The sequence below is a fragment of the Melozone crissalis genome, unplaced genomic scaffold, assembly GCF_028551555.1.
Source record: "Melozone crissalis strain CALT ecotype California unplaced genomic scaffold, PUWL_Pcris_2 ptg000013l_1, whole genome shotgun sequence".
Lineage (NCBI taxonomy): Eukaryota > Metazoa > Chordata > Aves > Passeriformes > Passerellidae > Melozone > Melozone crissalis.
Window position 1 is genome coordinate 23,585,961 of NW_026535791.1, and position 25,434 is coordinate 23,611,394.

At 34.8% G+C, this 25,434-nt stretch overlaps 1 protein-coding gene across 2 annotated transcripts in view; it reads right to left on the reverse strand.

The window, feature by feature from the left end:
- The window catches only part of KLHL1 (kelch like family member 1), a 187,689-nt gene that overhangs the window by 22,399 nt on the left and 139,856 nt on the right, over nt 1–25,434 (reverse strand). The window contains exons 6-7 of one of the 2 annotated variants that reach the window (XM_054271673.1): nt 25,173–25,359; nt 9,857–10,081 (exon numbers count right to left, since the gene is read on the reverse strand). In XM_054271673.1, the coding sequence (XP_054127648.1) occupies nt 9,857–10,081; nt 25,173–25,359 (412 nt within the window). The remainder of the gene's footprint in view (nt 1–9,856; nt 10,082–25,172; nt 25,360–25,434) is intronic. The other variant, XM_054271674.1, reaches the window with a different exon arrangement.

Consider the following 25,434-nt stretch of genomic DNA (forward strand, 5'->3'; position numbering starts at 1 on the left):
CATCATGGCTTTTCTGAGTTTATACAATGCAGATAAAACCCTGTGAGATGCACAGATCCTACTGATTTTTTACCCATTGCAGAAACCAATATACCTCCCTCAGTAGTTTCTGGTGTCCTTTTGTGGAAGCTGCTGCACAATCAGTTGCATCTGCTGGGTTGCATCTCTGTTGCCTGTGTTTAGACCAACCTATATATGAAACCCCACATTTGATTCTTATATTTTCTAAGAAGCCAGGCTGGCAGTGTTCTAAGCTACACAGAAGTATTTACTTTCCCCATTAGGCAGTGCTTGAATCAAATGTTTCAAAATATTCTAATGAGTAGTAATGATAAAGTAATCATCTTGCCCAAGTAAGTATATAAATACATATTTTATATTAGAGGGACTGTGTCTTATATGAAAAATTCAATATTCAAGCATTGAATTCAAGCATTTGGATTCATTCTAAGCTTAGATGACAGAATGTCTGTGATTTTTATATCACACATATGGACTAAAAGGTATTCCCAAAGGTATTCCTTGTAGCCTCCTTATGCAGGATGGATTGCAGTGCACCTCTTCTCTGACTGAAATTACTGAACACTCCATGATAACAGCTGATGGCAGCAGCACAATCAAAATCTTAAGGGACACATTCCCCAAGATCACAAGGCAAAATATTTTCCAGTAAAACTGATGAAGTAAGACTATTCTCCTTGCTGAATGTTTCGGGTCATTTGTTTTAATAGAAGAAAAAAATTAAATTCATTGTAAGTAGTCTGTGTTGAAATGTCAGGGTTCCAATACTATTACCACACTGTAGAATTCCTCCTCCTTAAAGAGCAAAGGTACTGAACTCTATATACCTTTTATTTTTTTTAAATGGTGCAGCCAATTTCTGCTTGGTCTCTTGAGATAAGATTTTTCATCTTTTTGTAGTCAAGATACTGAACAGTGTGTTAGAAGATCAGAGTTCATTTCAACTTCATGAGACAGGTTTTCATGCTCATTGTATAACCTAGTATACTGATGTCAGAGTACATAATTTTGTTTTCTGTCATCTCTGTCCACAAAATAATATACATCCACCTATATTTACACTCAGAATGTAGATATTGAAAAATATCTACAGGAATGGGATTTTCCTGTTTTTAAATGAGAAAATAACTATTTCCAGCTGACACTTGAACTCTTATTTGTCATTAAGCAAATTGCACAGAAGAATAATGCTGTTGGCTCTTTCAGGAGACTTTGCTAAGAGAAGAGAAAGGACAGAATGCCCTCATACATTTTCCTCCTGTATGTCGTCTTCAACAATTTGGCTAAACCAATTTAAGCCACAAGAAAAGAAAAAATCCTCTTGGATTTAATTTTTCACATGATACTAGTGCTTTGTTGTTTTCTGACAAAAGTAATAAAACATTCAGAAAGGGAGTATTTTACTGTAAGAGAATTACATTAAATAACAAAAGTTATTTATCTGAACAAAGAAACAGAAAATTGGAAGAATCAAGTCTTACTTTTTTAATTTGTAGGAAATAATAATTCTGGCACTGAGGGAGTAATTTGTTCTACCCATCTTTTGATGGATTACTTTCATTTAACTGACACTGAATAGTTTGGCTTTCCTAGTTCTCATACAGTTGCAGAGCTGATCCATCTATGAACATCCATTTTAAGAAAGGAAGCAACTTATTTTCTTAAGAGGAGATATATTTTCAGCGATATCTTGAGTAGTTAAGTGCAGTAAGTACAGTGCAGAGAAACCTTAATGTTTTCCTGAACAAAAAAGTACCTGGAAAATAATTCTTCTAAGCATTTTGACCTAGGAATTTATAAAAGCAAGCAGTATTCTTTCTAAACTAAATGAGATCTAAAAAATTAATTGTCTAGTTTGCAATGGCAGGCATTTTGCTTTTGATTGCCTTCACAAAGCTATGCAGCACAAAACCCTATTATGCCTAATTAGGTGCTCAATCTGTACAGTTCCAATTATTTATACTTGAAGACTGGAATGGGGTTTTAAATTGCTTTTCTGTAATGTTACAAAATAAAGGAGCATTGCCTATAGTATTTTTAATTCTGCAGTTCCTTATCTGCCTGATGGACCTAATTTTACAGAAAAAAAATTTAAAATTTTATTTCTTAAAATTAAATACTTGTAAATATAGTTTCATACTGATATTTGGCTACAAAATGTCAAAGAAAAATTATCTGTGGTCCTAGCTTTACTGTAGTCTCTGCATTTGGATATTTGCAGAGATGTTAAATTTTAACTGGTAAGGATATACGTGTATCCAACCACTTTAAATAAGGACATTACCTTTCAAGAAGATAACAGACATAGAATATATCATGACATTGAAGGTGAGAAGACAAATGAGTAGTTTGCTATCCAAGTGTGAAGTTTGATCAAATAACATCGGGACTTTATTCTATACTTTTTAGTGCTTTTATTTTATGTCCAGGTAGGAGTACATTTTTTAACAAACTCTTTTCTCACCCATACCCACAGAAGCATATTTATACAATTTTGTATTAATTGTAATTAATATTGCTGCCTTTTCTTACTCTATTTTTTCTCTCTTTAAGTCTTAAACCACATTTCTTCCATAGTAGCGATATCAAAGAAAGTAAAGTCTAATTTGATTTAAAATGTACATCATAAATAAAATGATGAATAAATTCTTGTATTTAGTTCTCAAAGCCATAATATTAACTGACTGAGAAACACAAATACTGTTCTTTGGATGCTGTATATAGGACTGCCATAGGCCAATCTTGGAATTTAGTGTGTCATTAATTGGAGAATTGGACCTGACCTACCTTCCTTAGAGAATATTCAGTGACTCAATGTTGAAAATACCTATTCCTATGTAAATTCACAAGTATCAAGGATGGTTTAAAGAATTATAGCAATATCACTGCTCTCTTGGGCCAGAAGATATTACATTTACTTGCTAATATAATGCAAATTTATAGAAGCAAAGATCTGCCTGTTGACCCTCTGTTTACATTCAGTTTTGTAGATAAGACACTAGGTTCTCAATTCTGCTACACTATTATCCTGAGAACATGACTCAGAAATTATTATGAGTGTTGCTGTTATGATTTGTAACTCTTTAGTGAATTGGATCATGATCTAATACTTAGTAAAGGTGCAAAATACAAAGAAAAGGTACTTAATAACTCAGGGAAAAATTCCCTCTGATGTTTCCCATGATTAGGAGAAAAATCCAAAGCATAAATCTAATATATATGCAAACCAATATTGCAGAGAAAATACTTTCAATTGTTCAGCCCTTATTGCAACCCACAGTGAAAGCAGTCATTTTTCCTGAGATTTCACATGGAAAAAATAATAATCCTTCCACTACATGGAGGCATGTAGTACCAGTCAATGTTGCCTAAAATAAAGATTCTCAAACTAATCTCTTAACAACTGCTTCTGGGGTAAAGAAAGCATCTATATCAGAAGATTGCTGTGCTCTGTTAAACCAGTCTGTTGTGGAACTCTTCCCCTCGATGTTTAGATGGCATTTTTGTTTGTTGTGTTTTTTGGGTTGTGGGGTTTTCTGTGCAAAGAAATCACCCCATAAAGATGGAGAACACACATCATAACTATAGCATTGCTTTTATGAGGTGCTGATGTACCCAGAAAGATTTACCATTGCGGAAAAATAAGATATTTACAATAGGATCTCGAGTTGAACTTTTATGGGACATGAATCTTTCCCAGTTGACCCTAGCTTTGCCATATCAAAATGATATATGATGTGGTATGATATGGCATCAAAATGATATCAAAATGATACTGTATGGCTTCATGCTCTGGAAATCTGGATTATCACTGCCCAGCTCAGTAGAATTTGGTCAGTATCATATAAATGATAGCATGAAATGCTGTAATATTTTCAGTTGTCTGCATGCTCTAAGAAACTACTATCTGGAAAAGTTTCCTTTATCCAGCTGTTTGGCACTGTAACAAACATTATGCAAAAATATGATTATATAATTCAATAACTCTTTTATTTATAAATATTTGCTCCACAATATTGGGAAATTAATTAGTCATAAGTAATTACAGTTTTATCATATTAATAGGGTATGACCTAATCTGTTGGTTTCAATGCTAATTCATTTTTTTTTCCTTTTACTGACATTTCTTTCTTCCTGCCTTTTGTCTCTGGTCTACAGGTTCACATATGCCCTGACATCCAGAATGGAACCTCAGATTCTCATGCATCTGTCTCTGCACTTTTTAATCTCCACAATATTTTTTTTTTTACATACAGAAAACATACAAAAAAAAATCTGTATTCATAATGTTGTAAAATTAAAAAAAAAAAAAAAAACAAACCTAGAAAAAATAACTACTTATTTTTGTTATATGTTAATAAAAAATATAAATTTGCCCTTTTTGGCTCTTCAGTAGCCCAGGAATGATGAAACATAAAAAGAAGAGCTATCATGCAAGATAGCAGAGAAAGAAAAACAAAGATCCCTTTTATCTTCAACATTTTTAAAGTTTATTTTACAGCTACCATGAATGGGTGTGTTAAGGCTTTTATTTATATTCCTAGTCTATTTTAATGGTATCTACTCTTCAAGAATGCTTTCTGACACACTGTAACTCCACAGACAAACATGTTTTTATTGGGGCTTAAGCACTTTCTAAAATAACACCACTGTTTAACTTCCATAGCAAAAGGTTTTAAAATGGTGGATGAAAGTTCAGCTCTCACTGACTTAAAAACTATCTTTCAAACTAGGTCTAAATAAGGGTATCATTCATCATTAAATTTTCAGTGTTGAGTAAGTAATAATCTATCTTATATTATGGTTCATGAAAGAGGTAAAACTCAGATAGTTAATAATTTTGGTACTTTGCTGGGTATCTGATCTACTCTGCTCATGAATCCTACAGCCCACATTTTCCTGGTGGAACTGTTTTAAAAATCTGTTAGTAGCACTGATTCTTCAAAGGTTTTGTTTCCTAACAAAATATTTTATTTCCTAACAAAATAAAATAAATTAGAGGTGATTAGTTTCCATATTCATCTCATAAAATGCATCGTTAATAGATATCATTTTATTGCAATGACCTGGTCATTATAAATTTATTGTATCAAATATGTGTTACCTATGTGTTTCTCCTTCACTTGTTTCAGTGCAATCCAATACTCATTTTGCTAATATGGATCTATTAAGTTTACTAGTATCTGATACTTTTTCTGATATTGTACTGCAGGCTTATTTTAAGAAACTATTGAAATTTTACAAATTTATTGTCAGAAATTATTTACTTCACCAAGGGAGAACAATGGGATTAAATATATCTGCTTTATGTCAATATTTATATAGAGAATTGTGATACAGAATACTATTTTTTTCAACTTACTGCTTTATGACGGAATAATTTCACCAGAAATTACTCACCTGGTTAGTTCCATTGATACTACATTGTTACTGCTTGCCCTTTAAGACATTATGTACTTCATCACTATCCTAGCTTTATTTAAATAGAAGTGTTCATAAAAATTTACTGTATTTTTTTTGTTTAGTTTTTTATCTTCAATAGCTTCTCAAGAATCAATATTTTTCACATCTCTCAAATCATACACACATACAGGCATAAATACCCAATAAAACACCATTGCCTTTCTTTTTAAAAGTGCCAGTGCAACTGGAATCTAAGTTATTTTTGCATTACCAGATTCTCAGTTTCCAGTCTACTCAATAGTATTTGTTGTACCTTGAGAAGCAGGACCTGCTCCCAAGCCACAAATAATTTAATTCTAAACATGCTACATTTCTTATTCCCATGGAAATCAGATTATGCCACCACAGTTGCTCTACTCCATTGTACAATATACCTACTTAGGCTGCTGAATCCTACACAAATTCTTAGATCTCTAAAACTGCAGTTGTATTTATGCTCTAAAATTTCACACAATGCAAAATTATTTCATAAACAATAATTCCTTTTGAAAATACAAACATTACTTCTGAAGAATTTCACTAATTTTGAATCAATGAAGTTGTCAACACTTGAATACTTTTAAAAGTAGATAAAATATTTTCTAAATTATCATTTAGTGATTTAAAATCAGCCTGATAATAAGTAATTTATATGTCTATATTTTTATATTATTTTTATTAGCTCTATTTATACATGTATTTTTGACTTCTGAGATTTACTATGTAGTAAGAATACTGATAATTCAGTTTCTCCACAATCTTGCCCTCTATTAGTATTTCTCATTACTACTTGAAAGGTTCAGAGCACCCCTGTATTTTTCCCAAGTAATTTTTTCCCTTCCCTCTGACTCATGAGCTGGACTCTAGAGCAGAAAGCATGAAAGTTGAGAATCAGGCTGGGTCTAAGAAGCACAGTGGGTGCTCCCTCTCTCTGTGAAATATAGAAATTTGCCTTCATGCAAACCCATAGTGCAATTTGCAACTTTGTCAGCACCATCTGAGATATTCTGAGAGTCTTTATCTTGTTACTCCCTAACTACATATATTCTCTTTCCACTTCTAAATTTTGAACTTAGTCTTTTAGATATTAATTCCTGCACAGACCAGTTTCATAACAACCACATTATAAGCAAGTATTCACTCGAATTTCAGACATAAACCTTTAAAATGCATCTACATTACATATTTAGTTTTTCGGAACAGTAGGTTGAAGCCTAACCCACTGTATAAACTGAGAATTGGATATTCTTTAGGTCTTCTGCGGCCATTCACTCTGGGTAGAGTGAATTCTATCCACCCTAGGCCTATATCCTAGGTAAATGAATCTAAGGCCTTCTCATCAGCTATTATTATTTTTATAGCATTTTCACTCAGAAAATGCAGCTGGCAAGATTCTCTCTTCCAAGAGGGGAGGAGGAAAAATATATGTAACTTGCCTCCACTCTAAGCTGCACAGGATTTTAAGAGGTAATATCATGTCCTGTCAGCCTCCTTCCATGCTGATCATGTTGCAAATAGGTGTTTGACTATGGGTAATGAGATCAGTATATTTTCTAAGCCAAAACGTAAACCAGAAGCTTAGACACACTTTATATAGTTCATCAAAAGGACAGTTTTGAACACTTACCTGAAAAGACTGCTGTTCTCCCCTAGTTATACTGAAAGCCTAATTCTCTCACTGTGGCACTAAAATTGTTTCTTTTGTAAAGATAAGTCAAATACCAGTTTTTCCTAGTTTTTTGGTTTTTTTACTTTTATTTTTAATCACAGTTTCATTGGATTTGATATCTAAAATCCTAATTAGTCTATCATTGACTCCATATTTCCCTTCTCTCCCCTCTTCCACATAGACTATTAAATTCAGTATGGAAATTGAAAAAGTGGAGACAGTGTTGCTTCATAAAACTGCTGAAATAATAAACCAGAATCTGTTTTACATTTTTCACATCTTTGTCCTTTCAGTCTCTTTCTTCCTTTCCTACATGGATTTTGATTTGGTCTTCCTGTTTGTCAGGTTTCACCTTTCCCATATTTCATTTTTGCCTTTCACACACCTTTCTGGTATCTTATTGCTCTTTCATACTCCATTCTGTTTTATGGACTACTCAACAGGGATATTAGAATCATTATTACTTTAAATAATAGTTTTGGATCCCACAGTCTGCCCTTTCTTTTTTGTACTTTAGTACCACTTATTTCAAACACTGCCATTAAAAGAGCTTTCACTCATCTTCAATTGGCAGCTTTAAAACGGCCTAACATATGACCTCCTACGCTATAGACTTGTACTACCAGGCCTGTCAACTTTTATTTCCTCATTTCTACATGTATCAACTTCTATACATATGCTTCTTCTGAAGATTATATGAATACAGGATAAAGTGAATTGTATTACCTGGTTGTGGCCTTAGTTACAATTGGGTACATCTGACAATTTTTTTCCTCTATCAACAAAAATACATCCATGTAAAGGATAGGTGCTTATTTCTCTCCTGTGTACAAAACCCAATTCAAACCGCTCTAGCATTATTACTGCATGGATATAACTTAACATAGTTTAGAAAAAAAATAATAAAAAAAATTACTTCACATTAACTTTCATTTAAAAAGGCATTTACTAAAATAACTTTATATGTTACTAGAAACAATTAAAATAAAACTAATTAAATTCTATTAACTAAGCTTCTCAGGTAATAATATGATTAGTACATAATTCCAGATAAAGAACACCTTTCTAATGCTTCCCAAACAACCACATTTAATCATCACAACTTAGACTTCTTTTCTCATTTTACATGTTGCTTGCAAAAAGCCTGAATTACTTCAATATAAAAATTCAAAAATTATTTTATATTACGGAAATAAATTCCTCAAATGGTCAAATGCCTAGTTTGATTCTTTGTTCCTAGTATTGATAGCATACCAGTTTTCCTCCAGTCATAATCTCAACATTCCTCAACTTAAACTGCAATTTTTTAATTCTGTTGACCAAAATCAACTGTAAAATTATAGTCCAGAATTATTTTTTAACTGATTACCAAGTGTTTTCAATCATAGATTCACCTCTTTTGTCACTGAGACAAATATTTTCTCTATTCAGCATACCCTACTGTGGTATTATTACTTTCCTGTAGTTACAGCTGAAGCCATTGCATTTTTACTGCCTTGGAGACCAACACTGATTCTGTGAAATTCTCAAACACTGGCAGAGAAGACATGATGTATTTTTGCATTTAAATAGCGTATTTTCTCATGTATTTTCTAATTTACAATTAAATTTAAACTTAGGAAACAGTTTTAAATCAGTGAGATATTCAGCGTCATGATGTTACCCGATATAGATTCCCATCACTGTTTTCTATTGTAAGACTTGTTTGACAGCAAGAGTGCATATGGACATTGCAAGTGTCCAATGACATGAGTGAAGGGCAGGAAAGCATGGCCATTTTGTGAGGTATTGATGCAATAGTGCAACAAAGGACTTGCTGATTTCAGCTCAGGGGAATGGACAGGATAACACAGTGTGTTTCATGAGTCAACACAGGCAGGCAGGCAGACAGAATAACCACAAAATCACTGCTAAAATGCAAAGAGTAAATTTGTTTCCTATTTATTACCTTCCTAACCAGAGGATGCCAAAGCAACACCCAGGCAGAGACACCCAGGCAGGAGGAACACAATCCCAGCAGGTGGCTGGGCTGCTGCTTGCACCCATTTATCATAACTAAGCACCCACTCACGCACAGTTTACCAATGTGCTGAGATCTCCTCTGGGATTTTTATGACCTCTATCCCAAAACAGGGAGCTCAAACATGTCCATAAGGCTCTCCAAACACCTATGTTGTCTCTACACAGGAATTTTACTTCTCAAAACAGAGATAAACAGCAGTAGGCATAACATATATATGGGGTTCCCACACTGTTATTCTTCAAGCCTTGGCATTCCAGGCTGAAATGTCACTTGAGCAAATCTGCCATCCTTCTTGCCATTCTCCCGCTTTTAATACTTTCATCCCCTCCCCACTTGTGCCTGTGGGAGTCTGAGATGTTAATGAGCCAAACATTTGCCCATTTGTAGAGGTGCTAGGGTGCTTTGCTTGACCAGGGTTTGCACCCTACAATGTGCACCCTCCCAAGGGAGAGGAGGTGAAATTTTGAGTGGGTGATAGTGAAGCCTCTGGTCCGCATAAATCAGAGGGGGTGACCACCCAGCTCTGGAGGCCAACAAGAAGCAGACCTTGTGGAGGCAGGATAGTTCTTTTATCATGCTGCAAAGCCTAGTTAATGTTATTGGTAGGAATGCTACTAGAGCTTAAAAGTACTGAGTTTTCTATTAAAAGTTACATAAGAAAAAAGAAAAAAGTGATATGTTTAAAAATATTTTTGTCTTACCTAAGCCATGCCTATGCGTTGACATAGGTGGTAACACAGTCCAAGCCTTGGTCTTTGGATTGTAACACTCAACAGTGTTTAATGTCTTTAAACCATCCCGGCCTCCAATGACAAACAGCTTGTCATCGATGACAGCAACACCAAACTGAAGCCTCCTGCCATTCATTACTCCAGCCTGAATCCATATGTTTGTTCTGAGATCATACTTTTCAATAGTTGTAGCTCCTGATGAGACATAAAAGCAGAACTACAAATATCAAAATTATAGATGCATTTAAATTAATGCTTAAGAGAATAGTCTAATGATTAATCTGAAATGTAAGCAGTGCTTTATTTTAACATACACATAACGGTGCTTCACTTTCAAATTTAAATATCCTACAGAAAAATAAATTCAACATATTTATGAAGCATTACTTTTTGGAACTAACCCTTTGGATTATAATAAAATGTTATAATTCCATGGAAAATAATTCTGTCAGGATTCATTCATTATGTGGAAGCAGCAAGCAATGAACCCAGTCCAAATAAATATCATGAAAGCAATAGTTTTGTTAACTGGACAAAAAAAGACATAAGTTAAATTCAATTTGTATATAAGTGTAGCAGAGGAACAATGATGTAGGATACAATTGTATGTATTAAATTCCCTTCCAGTTTTATTAAGCCACAAGATACATGAATCAAATTTTGCATTCAGTTTAGAGAGAGATCTTTTTGATCCTAGTTTAAAATAAACAGCTGTAAATTCATTAATACTTAGGTTTGAAAGAACAAAATATACAGTTTATTTGATACAGTTTCTTGGAGGTGGTGCAGGGCATATTATAGTGATGCATATTCATAAAGTTATAATGCTTTATATGTTGAATCTATTTGTTTTAAAAGCTAGACCTGTAGCACATGAATTCTGTAAAGCTGTTTACTTCAATAGAAAAAAGTACAGTTTAAAAGTTTTCTCATTCTGATTTTAGAAATTTGTACTTGCATAACAGTCTGAATTATGCTCAGCTACATATTTTCTAATATTGACTAAGTTTGGGTTGCCACAATATTTTATTATATTACATACTGAAAACCTAACGCAGGAGTTCCTGGAATGCTTAAATTCTGTTTATCCTATAAGATGCCTTGTTAATTTCTAATGATGATGAGGATGAGGATGATAGAATAATATAATACTAACAATAGAAATGGGAATGTGAATAATGACAAAAATCACCCACACAAAGTGAAATAGGTGTCATTCCTATAAAATCATTATTTTCAGGAAAATGAATATAATACATTCTAGACTGCAATTCAGACAAGAAAAGAAGACCTCTTAAATAACAGTAATTATTTTGATGGCAATGACTCTGCAATAGTAACACACAAAATAGAAAAATCTTTAAACAGAAAGGTGGTGGAACAACTGAAAGGTATCATCAGCAGAGATTTTTAGGATATCTTTAATTGCAGATTTTTGAGAATTTCTTTTTTTATAATATTTAGACTGTGCTTCACTCCCATACATATGGTCAAATATTCACACAGCTTAGACACTGAAAGAGAATAAACTTCTGCCTTTCCTAGGAAGAAAATTGGGTATTTCTGACAAAGGAATAGGTTCCTTTTCTTTAGCTCAATTGTTTTGATCTTGAAAGTAAAAAGATTTTCTGCACCTAGGAGAGGAGGCCAGGTCTTGATACCAATAGGATTTTACTAGACAAATTAGTTTAGCTATTTAAGAGTCAAGTCCTCTGGTTTATATAAAACCAATACCATATTGAAATATTGACTTTTCATCTATCACATATTTTATGACTTGAATGTATTTGCATATAATACTCTAGAATGAAAGTACTATTACAATGCCAAATGTTGACATCACAAATTTTCTCTGTAACCGAATAAAAGCAGAAGCTCTGAAGTATCCAGGGGTGCATCAAACACAGCACAAACAAGGCCATTGCTTTATCTTGACAATACCTTTGAGTTACTTTTGCTAAAATCTCCTGTCACTAAGTGGACTACAAAATAACTGTTTTCCCATTTTTTAGGAATCTTAATTCAAAAGGACAGCAATGTCATTCTTAGATTCTCTCACAGCCTTTTCTGCTAATTCTATAGTGACAAAATTTAACTTATGATAAGGCTACTGGAGATAAGAAATTCATAAACATTAAGGGTTTGGGGAAATTTCTTGGAAATCTGTTTTAGCATTTAAGTAACTGATTGTATTTTATGACTTTGCATAGTAGTTCTGTCTTTGTCAGAAGTCTAAGTGGATCATAGAATTGTCAAATTGCAGAATCATTTACATTGGAAAAGACCTTTAAAATAATTCACCCTTTAACCCAGCACTGTCAAACCCTCTACTAAACCCCAAGCGCCACATCTACATTTCTTTTAAATACCTCCAGGAGTGGGGAATCCGTCACTTCCCTGGGCAATTCCAATAACACTTGATAGTGAAGCAATTTTTCCTCATATCCAATTCTCTGGTGCAATTTGAAGACATTTCCTGTTGTCCTATGACTTGTCAGTTGGGATAAGAGACTGACACCCACCGTGCTACAATCTCCTTTCAGGATGTTGTAGAGAGTGATAAGCCTTCTTTTTTTTTTTTTTTTTTTTTTTTTTTTTTTTTTTTTTCTAGGCTAAAGCACCTCAGCTCCCTCAACCACTCCTCACAAGACTTATGCGCATACCCTTCACCAGTTCCACTGCCCTTCTCTGGACACACTCTGGGAGCTCAATGTCCTTCTTGCAGTGAGGGGCCCAGAACTGGGCACAGGATTTGAGGTGAGGCCTCACCAATGCTGAGCACAGTGAATTTATAATCAATAGTTACATTGCAGGATGATGAGCCACTCTTTGCTGCCAGATGTGGAAGGAACACAGAGTACCCCTCATGGAACTACCAGAGCGAGGGACAGAACCCTTTCTCCACTCACTTTCATCACTTCTAAGGTGAGATCATTATCTAGGTTGTTAAACCATCATGCTGCAGTGCCCTGGAGGAACAGGCACTCACTCATATGCTGGCTCCAGTGACTAGCAAAAATTGGTAGCATCACATCACAGCTAAGAAAGTCTTCTCCTCTCTACCATAACTAGTGGATGGCAGTCAACAGAGCCAACTCCTAACAGAAGCAACTTCCAAACTGTGCAAACTCAAAGAAAGGAGCTGTGTTGGTTAATACTGCCAGCCTCAGTCTGTACAGGCTGCGAAAGGATGTCTTAGCAATGTCAGAAATCTGTAGACAAGGACGTTTGTCTAATCCGCATGAAGAAACCAGAGTAATTCTGATTACATGTTTCAGAAAATCAGAAAATCCAATTTCCCAAGAACATGAGGATGGTAGGAAGCAATTGGGAAGTGACTGGTATATATATTTATGGAAATTGGAGATACAGGCTAATGTGAAGATATGAATAAAATAAATAAAGGAAAAATTCATTATTCATTTTGAGCTGAAGCATATCTGCTGATTATGCAGAGATAGACACATTTTCCAACAAAACAAAACAGATGGAATACCACAGAAAAAACAACACACACATAGATCCAAATAAAAATACAAACTATATTAAAAAGTACATGAAATTATATTTTACAATTTATTCTATTATTGTTTCCTTCACTGATGTATCACTAATGCTTTTTGAGTGGTCTAATGGTAAAGAGGAAATAAATTATTTACTAGACTGTCTTTAAGATAGTGGGTATGAAATTGTAAAGATGAAAGAAAAACAAATACACAGAATATTGAAGATTTTATAATAAAAGTACTGCACACCCGGACAATTCCTCTATACACACATAAACTCCTATTTTTCAGATGGACAGAGCTCTAGAACTGACTAATTTCAGGATGTAGCCCTGAAGAGAGTATATGAAAAAGACATAGTGAAGGGAAGCAGAATTAATTTAATAGCCATTTGCATGATAAAGAAAATTGTGTAGTAAATTAAAAAACTATTCCATGACTGTGGCAGCACAAATAATTTCTGGTAAGAGCATAACAATGTTTCTTGGTGTTCTGGGCACATTTCAACTTTTTTTCTTTTTTTCCTAACTTAAATTCTACTTAGGATCCAACTGGGCATTGGATGAAATTAGTTCTGTGTATTGTGCATATGGGCATTATAAACCCTGATTAATCAAGGTCTATGAAGTAATGAGAGTCCTACAGAGAAAGACAACTTCAGAAATGAAATGCTGTAGATGATCAGGTTAATTTTGCATTAATGTCCAACTGCTGCTGACAATTCCTCTGTGTATGCAGCAGGGATGAAGACAATCCTACCACTCCATGTTTCTGATGAAACATTATGGTACTAGCTCTCACAATTTCACCTTTATTCACAGAGCAGTACACCGTTGCACTAAATACGAATTTCTATTTCTTTGGTTTTGTAGCCATTTTTAGGCACATGAATGTGTGAAATTATTTTGGTGAAACCCTTCAAATGATCCTCTAATTTTCTTCTCTTAAACTTTGTCTATTTCTAAAGTTAAGCATATATCAGTTCCTTGCTAATGACTTATAAATCAAGATTTTTGTAGAAACCTTACTGACATTCTCACTTTTTTTTCATTGTTGATGACTGAAGACTAATAGCACAGCAAGGTCAATGAGTGAAAAAGAATATTTGGATAGCAATATTATTTGCAACTCAGTATTTTAAGTCAAACACAGAAATACCTAGAAACCTGTCCTTCAAAGATATTTTTAAGCATTTTTGAACAAGCTGACATTGGCTACATGAAGTAATGAAGATTGTCTGAGACTATGATTGTAACATATTTATTTTAGCTAGGTATAAATGCAGGACTTTTCATATAAGCAAAGTGAAAATTTCTTCAGAAGCAGATGAAAATGCCAAACATATTCCCCTTGCTCAACTATCTTTGTATTCGGTGTAAACACTTCCACATAAAATACCTTTTTTCCCCCCCTTATTGGTAGAATGATTCAGTATTTAAACCCCCGAAGAAGGGTAGGAGTTCTACATTTATCATCAGAAAAATTCTACTTCTTTTTTTTTTCTCTGTAAGACTTTCTGCTGATTTTGCTATTACTAAAGCTGTTGCTGACATGTACTCTGATCATTTTGTTCAAGATTTAGAGATGCTGCTGTGAGTAGGCGCAAAATGATGACCTTGATCTAGTGATCTGCAACGTTACATTTTGAACTGAAAAGATGGTGACTCAAGTGGAACGAACGTGACCCAAGGAGGTTACTGATGCAGATAGCAAGGAGATTATTTTGGTAAAGAAACAGCTACACAGAAAATGGTAGCATAGGGTACCAGTTCATTACTCTATAATAAGACTGCTATAAATTCCTTTAAGCACTCCAAAAATGCATAACACATATACAAAAAGAATTTCACCTTTTTTTTTTTTTATGAAAACATGTATTAAAATGTCAGAAGGATTTTCCATATAGTGGTTTGAAGTAAAAATCAGCGAACCTCTGGGCATTTTTAATTATTCTATATGAGCAGAATTCTCTAAAACCAATACAAGTTTTTCCCACAAATCTTTATATTTCTGAAATTATCAGAACTGACAGCTTTACAACAGTGATTTTAGGCAATGTTTTTGATGTCATGCACTTTGTTTTACAATATAGTGTTATGTGCTATTACATAAAACATTCATGGTTTATTTCATATTTTTATGTAGTCTAAAACTTACAAAAGCTCCTTTTATTAATTATTTATGCCACGCAGTATGATAGTCTACCTTTGCTCAGCAACAAATTCATGCCTCTTCTTTTAAAACAGTTCTGTTCCCACTGAAAATTGTGCAAAGAGTGTGTTAACAATAATAACAGAAGTTCCACATGTGGATAAATGCAAATTCTAGGGGAACTGCGTATTCTGCAGAAGGGGTGTGCACCCACTGGAGCTCTCACCAGTGCGGAGCAGGTGATGGTGACCTACACAAGCTGTGCATCTGTGTGTGCCTATGTACATGTGGGTCTACGACTAGAACCTTGAGGGATTTGGTCACGAAGAACATTAAGTAATTTAAAGATGTAAATTCATATTTTGCAAGTGTCTAGTATTGCAGTCTATCTACTGCATGATTGATACTGATTCTAAGCACATGGTTCATCTGATTGGGAGCTCATTACGTACCATACTAAATCAGTAATCTTCTTTGATCATTTGGTTAAATAACGTGAGCTGAGCATTTTGGTGCTCAGCAGTACTAGTTTCCCATAACCCCCAGCCCTCTTTCATTATTTTTCATTATAGATGTAAAGATGTTCATCCACACTGCTTAGCCCTTAGCTCAGCTCGTGGGAGATTCTGTTTTGCTGCAACTACTACCCTCTAAGGTAAACCCACTGCACAGGGTGCTATTCCTAATCTTTACAGGTGTGACCCAGCTAACGCTGATTGGATTCTATATGGTGCCATCTGCAGTTTAAAAAGATAATTGTGTTTATATGGTTTTCCAGCTCAGAATATTAAAAGTAAGGTGAAAGCTCTACTGAAGCTTACTTGGATGTTCTTGTGCTTGACAATAGAGGCTTCTAGAGCATTTCCTAGAATTCAGCAAGGCAATTTGTGAGGTGGCTGAAGGTGCAAGATGGAGCTGGAGGATTACACTGGGAGATGTCAGCATTTTTCAAGCCTTACCCACACTGGCTGTTGAGGGTTCCAGATCTGAACTATTTATAGAGCAAGATTCAGAACTTGTGATGGTTTATTCTAAAGCCAATACCAGTAGTGACAACTATTAATGAAACTTCGGTAATCAGGGTACAGAAATTGGCTAGTGTATAGAAAAAGCTAAGGTTTTTGATAGTGTAGAAGTTCTCTAAGTTATCCATCCATGTGTTTTCTCTAGCTCACACACAGAGGTGGGGTTTTTCATGTGGTTTTTTGGGATTTTTTTTTTTTGTTGTTTGGTTTTGGTTTTGGTTTTTTTTTTTTTTTTAAGTGATAAGGTATCTGCACTGGAAATGCCAGAAAATAGAGTAAGTTGCAGGAAAATAATTAGGAAGAACAGAGGGTTGTTCTTGGGATAATAATCCCCTTACAAACCCACTACGCACAACCCTCTTGTGCTGTCTGCATAATCCTGTAGTTTGTGCCAACAGTTGTGAGCTCCAGGGCCACAGATTGACAAGGTAAGAACTTTGTGGGTTTATAAAATGTATCTTGTGTGTGATGACTTTTGCTCTTCTCTCACATTTGAAGCCATGGAAGCTTCAGAATAAGTCACTTCAGGATTTTTTTTTTGATTCAAACTATAAATGAATCAGCAGTTTCAGAAGATAATTACATTGAAAAAAAGCCAGAAATTTAGTGATATAAAATAAGTACTGAAAAAGTACCAGATGGTTTTAAAATATGGATGAGCTTTTTTTTGTTTTTTTTCTTTTGTTTTGTATTCTGAAATGCTCTGCTAAATCAGAGTACTTAAACTGCTAATTAGCCTATGAGACTGAATGTTTTGGAACATATTGAAAATCATAGGAGTGAAAAGAAGGAAGTAATCATGCTAATACTTATAAGAAGTGGACGAGAAGAGAATTTTAGTGTGATTTATACATTTAATTATCTCATTAGTGATTAGCCAGTGTATTTTATATTCCTCTGGTGAAGTAATTAACCAGGCTCTACTTTTACTCTACAATTACTTTAACATGTTGCAGAGCCACAGAGCAGTTGAGGCTGGAAGGGACCTCTGGAGGTCATCTCTTCTCTAGGCTGAGCAGTCCCAAATCTCTCAGCCTTTCTTCACAAGAGTGAGGCTCCAAATCTTTCATCACCTGAGATGCTCTTAAAGGACTGACCAGTATTTCCAGTGAGATCTGACCAGAGTGAAGAAGATGTAAGCAATTTGATGATTGAAAAGAGAAGGGATAGAGGGCGATTTAAACCTCAAATGGTGATATTTTACACATCTTTTTTCCCGATAACTACCTAGGAAAAGACTGTTTCCTTATTCTTGACTTAGGCCCAGTTCTCAAAGAGATGCAGAGCATTGTCTTAGTAGTGAGGCATGTAAAGTGACCTCTCATGGTACCACCTGCTGGGGAGAAATTCTCTGGGAACATCTGTCACCTCTGCAGTGGGTATTGAGGCATCTCTTTCGGTGCCTTGAAGAGAAACCAAAAGCAAGTGAAAACAGGGAAAAAAACCCTCATATCTTCCTCTTTCATAGCAGCATACGTTTTAAAATTCCCATGCAAGGGCTCCCACGGAGCAGACAGTGGATGGAGAGGGTGGCTGCTCTCTACAGCTTCCTCTGCTCCCTAGATCTGTTCCCAGGGATCAAATCTGCAAGTGCAATTTTGCTGTTTCCAAATATCTGAACAATTGTTAGGCAGATGTTTGGGGCAAAATGATCCCAGGCACTTTTCTGCCAAGCTGCTCTCCAGGTTGGTGGCACTCAAATTACACTGGTTCCAGGGGTTGTTCCTATCAGGAACAGACACAGGACTTTGTGCTTCCCCATACTGAACTTCATGAGGTTACTTCCTGCTGTTTCATTAATTATGGTTTCTCTCTCCAGAATGTTTTGTTGTTAGCTAAATATAAGATAGATAGATAGATAGATAGATAGGTAGATAGATAGATATTTCTTGAAACAGTTCATTTTGTTCTCTGTTTATTATTGTGTGAATCAAACTAAAAATCAGACTCTCTTTTAGTTTATCAAGAATATATTCAATAATGAACTCTTGAGCTATATTAAAAAGTATGAATTTCTGCAAAGATAAACCAATTCTCCCAAAATCCATTGTCTGGTTTTCTTTTTTAAAAAAGTAATGTATTTTTCTTTTCCTCACAGCTAAATTACATCTTTTCTGTTTAAGGAAGATACGAGGAAAGGTGAGTTTCAATGCATATTTGCAATGCAGGCACTGAAAATTTTACTTATTCATTCTGCATAGCCTGCCTGCCACTTACTCTGGTATTCTAATTTTCTTATGAAAACCCACCACGATGACATTACTATACTATCTTGATTTCTCCAACAAGAATATACTTCTCTGTGTTGTTGTTTCTGTTTATATTATCATTTTACTGTTGAGTCTTCCAGAAAGCACGAAAAACGAAAACAAGTCATTGGTACAATGTTGACCTAAAGCTAATGGAATGTTTCTTGTTTATTAGTGCATTTTAGATTTAAGGTAAATTGCTTTCCCTTTCCAATGTCTTCCATATCTAACTAGACAATGTCTAGGAAAACACTGGATTATGCCAACACACATTTTTATATTAAAATAAAAACCTTTAAATGGGTCAATATTTTGAAAAAATGAATTCCAGAAACTATAAGAAAGAATAGTGAAATATACTACATGGAACTGAGCAAACACAAAATCATAGATTCATTTTGGTTGGAGAAGATTGCCAACCCTTAACACAGCACTGCTGAGTGAACCACAAAACCTTGTCCCTCTGTGCTGCATCTACATAGCTTTCAATTACCTCCAGGGATGGAGACTCAACCATTTCACAGGGCAGCCTTTTCCAATGCTTGACAACTCTTTCACCAGAAAAATTTTTCCTAATATCTAGTCAAAGCCTCTGCTGGTGAAATTTGGTGTAATTACCTCTTGTTGTATTGCTTGTTACTAGAGAAAAGACACCGACTCCCACCTTGCACAAACTCCTTTCAGGTAGTGGTACAGAGTGATAATATCTCTCCAGAGCCTCCTTTTCTGCAGCCTAAACAACCCCAGTACCCTTCACTGCTCCTTCACACTTATCTCAGCAAAATTATTTGCTTCTGATGCTTGAAACACTGCAGTTGTTTGGCTGACATAGAACTGCTACTTAAATAGAGCAGACAAGGTTTCAGAGAAAAACTGTAGGTGTCTAAATAAAAAAGTGGTATACTGACAGCTGCTCAGAATGTCAGAGGTAAAATTTATTTTGGCTTATTGTCCTTCTGAGGTATTTTAAGGCTATGAATACATTCTTTAAGATTCTTTAAGATAACAAATGTCCTCATGGAAAACACTGGTGAAAACAAATTAGCACCAAAGGCAGAAGAAACTCGTACAGAGGAGTGGTAATGACATATATGTGATATTATCAATAAAAAGAGTAGGATTGCAAGAAGGACCATCAAGTTCTCACTTCTCAGTTCTTTTGTGAACATCTGTTTATGCAGTGGGTAACAACATCATGTTTGTTTATGTTCCTGCTTGACAGGGGCTTCTCCTGGAGTCAGACCAAGGCTGATATATGCACATACATAAGTATACTTACAAAGTATGCATATTTATATAAAACTTTTCAAAAAGCACATCAGGGAGAAATATTCAGTAATAAACACTTTGGACTTTTCTTTCTTTTAAAGGAAAATAGTCTTCATAAGTAGATTTTGCTGTTTGTGTATTGTACAAATATGGGACTTTACATTCTGAAAATTAAACACAATTACTGTGCATTGCATATTTAGAATGAAAATGCAAGTAAGATGAAGATAAGATGTTTACTCAAGATAGTTTTGTGCATCAAATGGATAGATAATAAATGCTGTCAAATGTTTTTTGTATGTGAAGACAAAGTGGTTTGTAACAATTTTTACAACTTGCAAAATGCCATATAACAATCTTGATAAATTTCATTTTCTTCTTTTAATGTTTGGTTGTTTTTTTTTTTTTAATTCTATTTTTTAACAAATTCCCACTAAACTGAAGAAGAAGAAGGCAGAGTCAAGTCACAGACAACTCAGACACATATCTCAAGAAGCTGGAAGAACTACCTAAGAGGAAAAGCATGGTCTTTCCCTATTTTTGCCCCTTTTTACAGTATTTACAATAGGGTTTTGAATATTTCTTTCAGCATTTAAAAAAATATGCCTGTATGAGAATGAAAAAATATAAATTTAAAATAAAGTTTAAATGAAATCTGTTTTGAGAAATGTTCTTGCTAGAAACAATATTAAACAAAACATAAAGAAAAATCAAAACTAAAAAAGTCCAGAAAAACAAGGACATCTCCAAAATTCACTGGAACAAGAGTAACTTCATATAGCTATGCTAGATAACATTCTTGTGAAATAATTATATATATATATTTATATGTAATAAACCACATTTGATAAACTGTAATTGTGAAGCAAAGAGGATTATTATAATGATTTAAAATACATTAAAGAAGAGGAAAAATATGCAACATGGGTGTATAAGGAAGAATGACTGGAGGCCTCAATTTCATGTTTCAAAGGGTTAATTTTTTTAATATATCTGTGGCAATAGAAGAGATCTTTCTAAAAGGTATCTATACAACAATAAAATAACTTTTATTATTGCTTGATACAGCTTAATGATGAACATTACCTGTTTACCACCAGGGTACTTTTGGCAGCAAGTTTTATGTCTAGCCATAAAATTAATGAAAAACAAATATATAATATCAGTGCCTCAGTAAATTGACTATTCCATCACTTTTCAAAATGATCTACTACATTTTTATGCAAGAGTTCCTTGCTCATGCAACTTTTCATTACTTTTCCCCTTGTATTTTCTTAAAGACTGGGATTCAGTAACAAATAACTAATCTAGGACTTTGAGGAACTAGTCTAGGGCTATTCCAAAAGTAATATATACTAGTGTTTTGGATAATGGTTACTGTAACACCTTTATTTACTTTTTCTGCAAGTTCTCCTTTTCCCCTATTATTCTAACTGCTACCTAGAGTGAGACAGGTTACAACACCTCAGGAGGAATTAACCAGCATTCTGACATCATTACAACATTGCTTGATTACTGACACGAATCTCCACTTGCTGCATGTTTTCCTGCTCATAATCCATAGCACCATCTAACATGGACCATATACATCATGTTCTGCCACTTGGCTTCTGCTCTATATTTGGGTTTCCAGGATGGCTGCAGGAAGTCAGAGCTTAATCATTCCTAAAAATTGCTGTATGTCCACTTCTTGCAATTACTCATTTATTTCAGTCAATCATCCTCCTGTATTTGTGGACTTCTGTATAATATTCCATGATTAAATATGGTTAATCCAAATTAGAGAAATCAGTGTGATGATATTCATGGGTAAAGTGAATGGAACATTGTCAGCAGCATACCCATACATACCCACAATCTATTAATGCATCCCATTCCTTTAATGCAGCCATATTGAGAAAGTGTGTTTCTTATATGTGCCCTTAAATTAAATTAATAAATAAGTAAAGGTGTGTGGAAAAAGATATTTAAATTCTTTTAGTTTGTCTAGGAAATTAAAATTACAAATCCATCTAACTTTGATACTTTCCTCTCTATCCATTTAGTACTATGCTGCATTAATTTCTCACATCAGGCAAAATTCCAGTTGCTGTTTGCTGGAGTTTAATTATCACTTCATTTTTATGGAAAGGAAGATAATTATAGAAGAGACTTCAAAACAAACTTAGCATGCTAGGCTACATTTTATGTGATGAGCCATATAACCTTCAAATGCTTTCATAATATTTGCACTTAGCCACTATTTTATATGCTAGTTAATAAATTACTAATTTGTCTAGCTCATCTAATTATTTGCAACGGTTTCACATTTGGTAGCAAACATCAGGAAGTATTAAAAATTCATCATTGTGAATTTCAGCCATCCATATCAGTCTTTCAGTGAAGAAAGTTGTGGGAGAAAAAACCAATTGCTAATTCCTTAGGAGAGATAATACAGTATCAGCATCACCTCCCAGCCCAGGCTCACTTTATGAACTCAGTGACTCTTCAAAGCAAGCAAAGAGCACTCAGGTCTCCTGAATGGACCTGTGGAAACAAGATTCACTGGGCATAAAAGCTAGCCAAGAACACAGCAGGATCACAAGAGGGATGAGCTGAACAGATGCAAGCTGAGACAGCACAGCTGCAGAGCCGGGGTTGCTGGGAATACATATTGCATCAGCTGTAACACAGGCTCCTGCTATGCAGCTGCTCCTCTGCCATACCGGCCCATCCTCAAAGCAGTTTTTATCTGCTGAAAATGTGTAAAAGTCCTGCTAGTTTTCAGTCAGAGATTGCAGCAACAGAGGGCTGAACTCTGTTGCTCTGTGTTTTCTCCTGCTGCTACAGAAATGAACTGCTTCTGCCTGCCCTGAATCTGCAAAATAGGCTGTCTTGATGTGGTAATGGTTCTTTGCCTCATGCTGTCATCCTAAATATTTCTGTATTTTTATTGAGAAACAGATATTAATAGTAAATGAGAACAAATACAGCTGCACCCAAATTGGATTTATTATTGGGCCATTTCCTACCTGAATCCTTGCGTTTATTGCAATTTGTCATAAGTAAGAGGAAATTTGTATTTTATCATCCAAAGGCAATGTTCTCTGCACATCCCTGGCTAACATTTAGCTACACAATTGTTTATAACTGCTAAAAGGACAAAAATAATCTGCAGCTACTTTAAGAATATATATATATAAATATGTATTGGTTCCTTCATCAACAATTTCTTATTTTCATAGAATCATTGAACAGTTTGGGATTGAAGGGACCTGCAAACACAAAAGAGCATCTAGTTCCTACCCTTGAGCCACGATATGGATACTTTTTACTCAAAGTTGCTCAAAGCCTTATCTGGCCTGGCCTTGAACACTTCCAGGCATGGGGCAACTTCTCTGGGTAACATGCACCAGTATCTCACCGCCACCCTCAGTAACCAATTACTTCCTAATGTCTGATCCGAACCTACGACCTCAGTTTAAAGTCATTACCCCTTGTGCTATGACTGCACACCCTTGTAAAGCTGTCACCAGCTCTCTTGTTGGCTCCTTTAGGTATTGGAAGGTGGGCTATCATAAGGTCTCCCTGGAGCCCTTTTTGCTCTGTGCTGAACAGTCCCAGGTCTCCCAGTCTGCCTTCACAGGAGAGGTGCTCCAGCACTCTGATCAACTTTGTGGCCCTGCTCTAGACTCACTCCAGATGGGGGTCATTATGGAATCCCAGAAATAGATTCAATACTTCATGAGGGGCCTCAAGAAAGTGGGGTTGAAAGGCAGAATCACAGTCACAGAGTAACAGAATAAGCTGAGTTGGAAGGGCCCCACAAGGACCATCCAGCCCAACTCCTGGCCCTGCACAGGACATCCCCAAGAGTCACACCATGTGCCTGAGGGCATTTTTAAACACTTTTTGAACTCAGACAGATTTTATGAAGTAACCACTTCCTTGGGGAGGCTCTTCCAGTGCCCAATCACCCTTTGGGTGAAGAATCTTTTCCTGATATCTGATCTAAACCTCCCCTGGCACAGCTTCATTTCAAAAGCATGAAGCTGCCTCAACTTGCTTGTCATATTTCTCTTGATGCTACCCATTTATTTTCACACAGGCACAGATGTCATACATTCTAATCACTGGTACAACTTTATGGGAAAAAAACATGTCGTGGAATTTTACAAACAATATTGTCACAGCTGTTTAGTGAAACAGCTTTAGCAACAGCACCTAGACAAAGAGTTGTGAAACACTAAAGATATAATTTTATACTATATTTTTAAAATAACAGTTTATTTTTTGTTACGACTAGTGTTCCTGAAGGTATAGTCTTCAGTCTAAATATGGACATGAAATTTTGAATGCTGTGGAATTGTTAGTGAACATCACCAAAAAAAAAAAATATAAAGCCTTTTTGAGTATATAAAGTTTTAATGTAGCTATCTTTTAGTTCAAATATTTTGTTCCACTCCATTCAAGAAATCAGTGGATTAAATTTACCAGAAATGAAAGCACAACTTATCATCATAACTCTTATTCCAAACAAATAACAAGAAAATGCTTTAATAAATTTTCCACTTCTTCCTACTTCTTAGAAAAATAGGGGTAATTTTACCTTTCTTTATCTGTTGACAAACTAGCAATCTAGTTCAAGATAGTTATCTTTGTTCTCTAGAAGACTTAAAAATTTCTGCATTGAAGACCCATGAATCATCATTACTATCCCAGACATTTACTCAGGGATCAAATACACTGCATATCAAACTGCCTTTTATCAAAGGTTAAAAAAACTGAGAGAATTATTTGACTTATGAAGGAAAAACAAATTCTAGAAATCTATAGCTAAGGCATATTACTACCATTCTACTTTTTTTTTGTTAAATTTCTTTCTGAAAATTATAATAATTTTGAACAAAGAATGAACTCAAAACTCAGTTTCTTTTCTCTAAATGTATCATGCTTTTCCTTAAATATCAGTAGTAGCAAAATCTTGGCAATATTTCTTGACTGATTTAGACATTCCCCACCAATCTTGGAATAGAAAGTTATATTACCATTTTCTGACAAAGAAAATATGAATTATAAATCATAAACAACAAACACCCAATAATACCTTTGTTGTTATCCATTCCTCCAACAGCATAAAGTGTTCCAACTGTAGATTTTCTAGGCTTAGTTCTTGGACTTTGCATGAGAGTTCTTCTTTCTGGTAAAAGATGATATTTCATGGCTTCCAGAATAAGCTTCTGACATTCTAGGTCATCCTTAAAAAGTGCATGATTTTCAAGGTCAGCCAATATCTGTGAATGAAAATAAGTGAACAAAACATCCTAGAAATTCCTAGAAAAGCAATAATATGCAATGAGAGACAAACA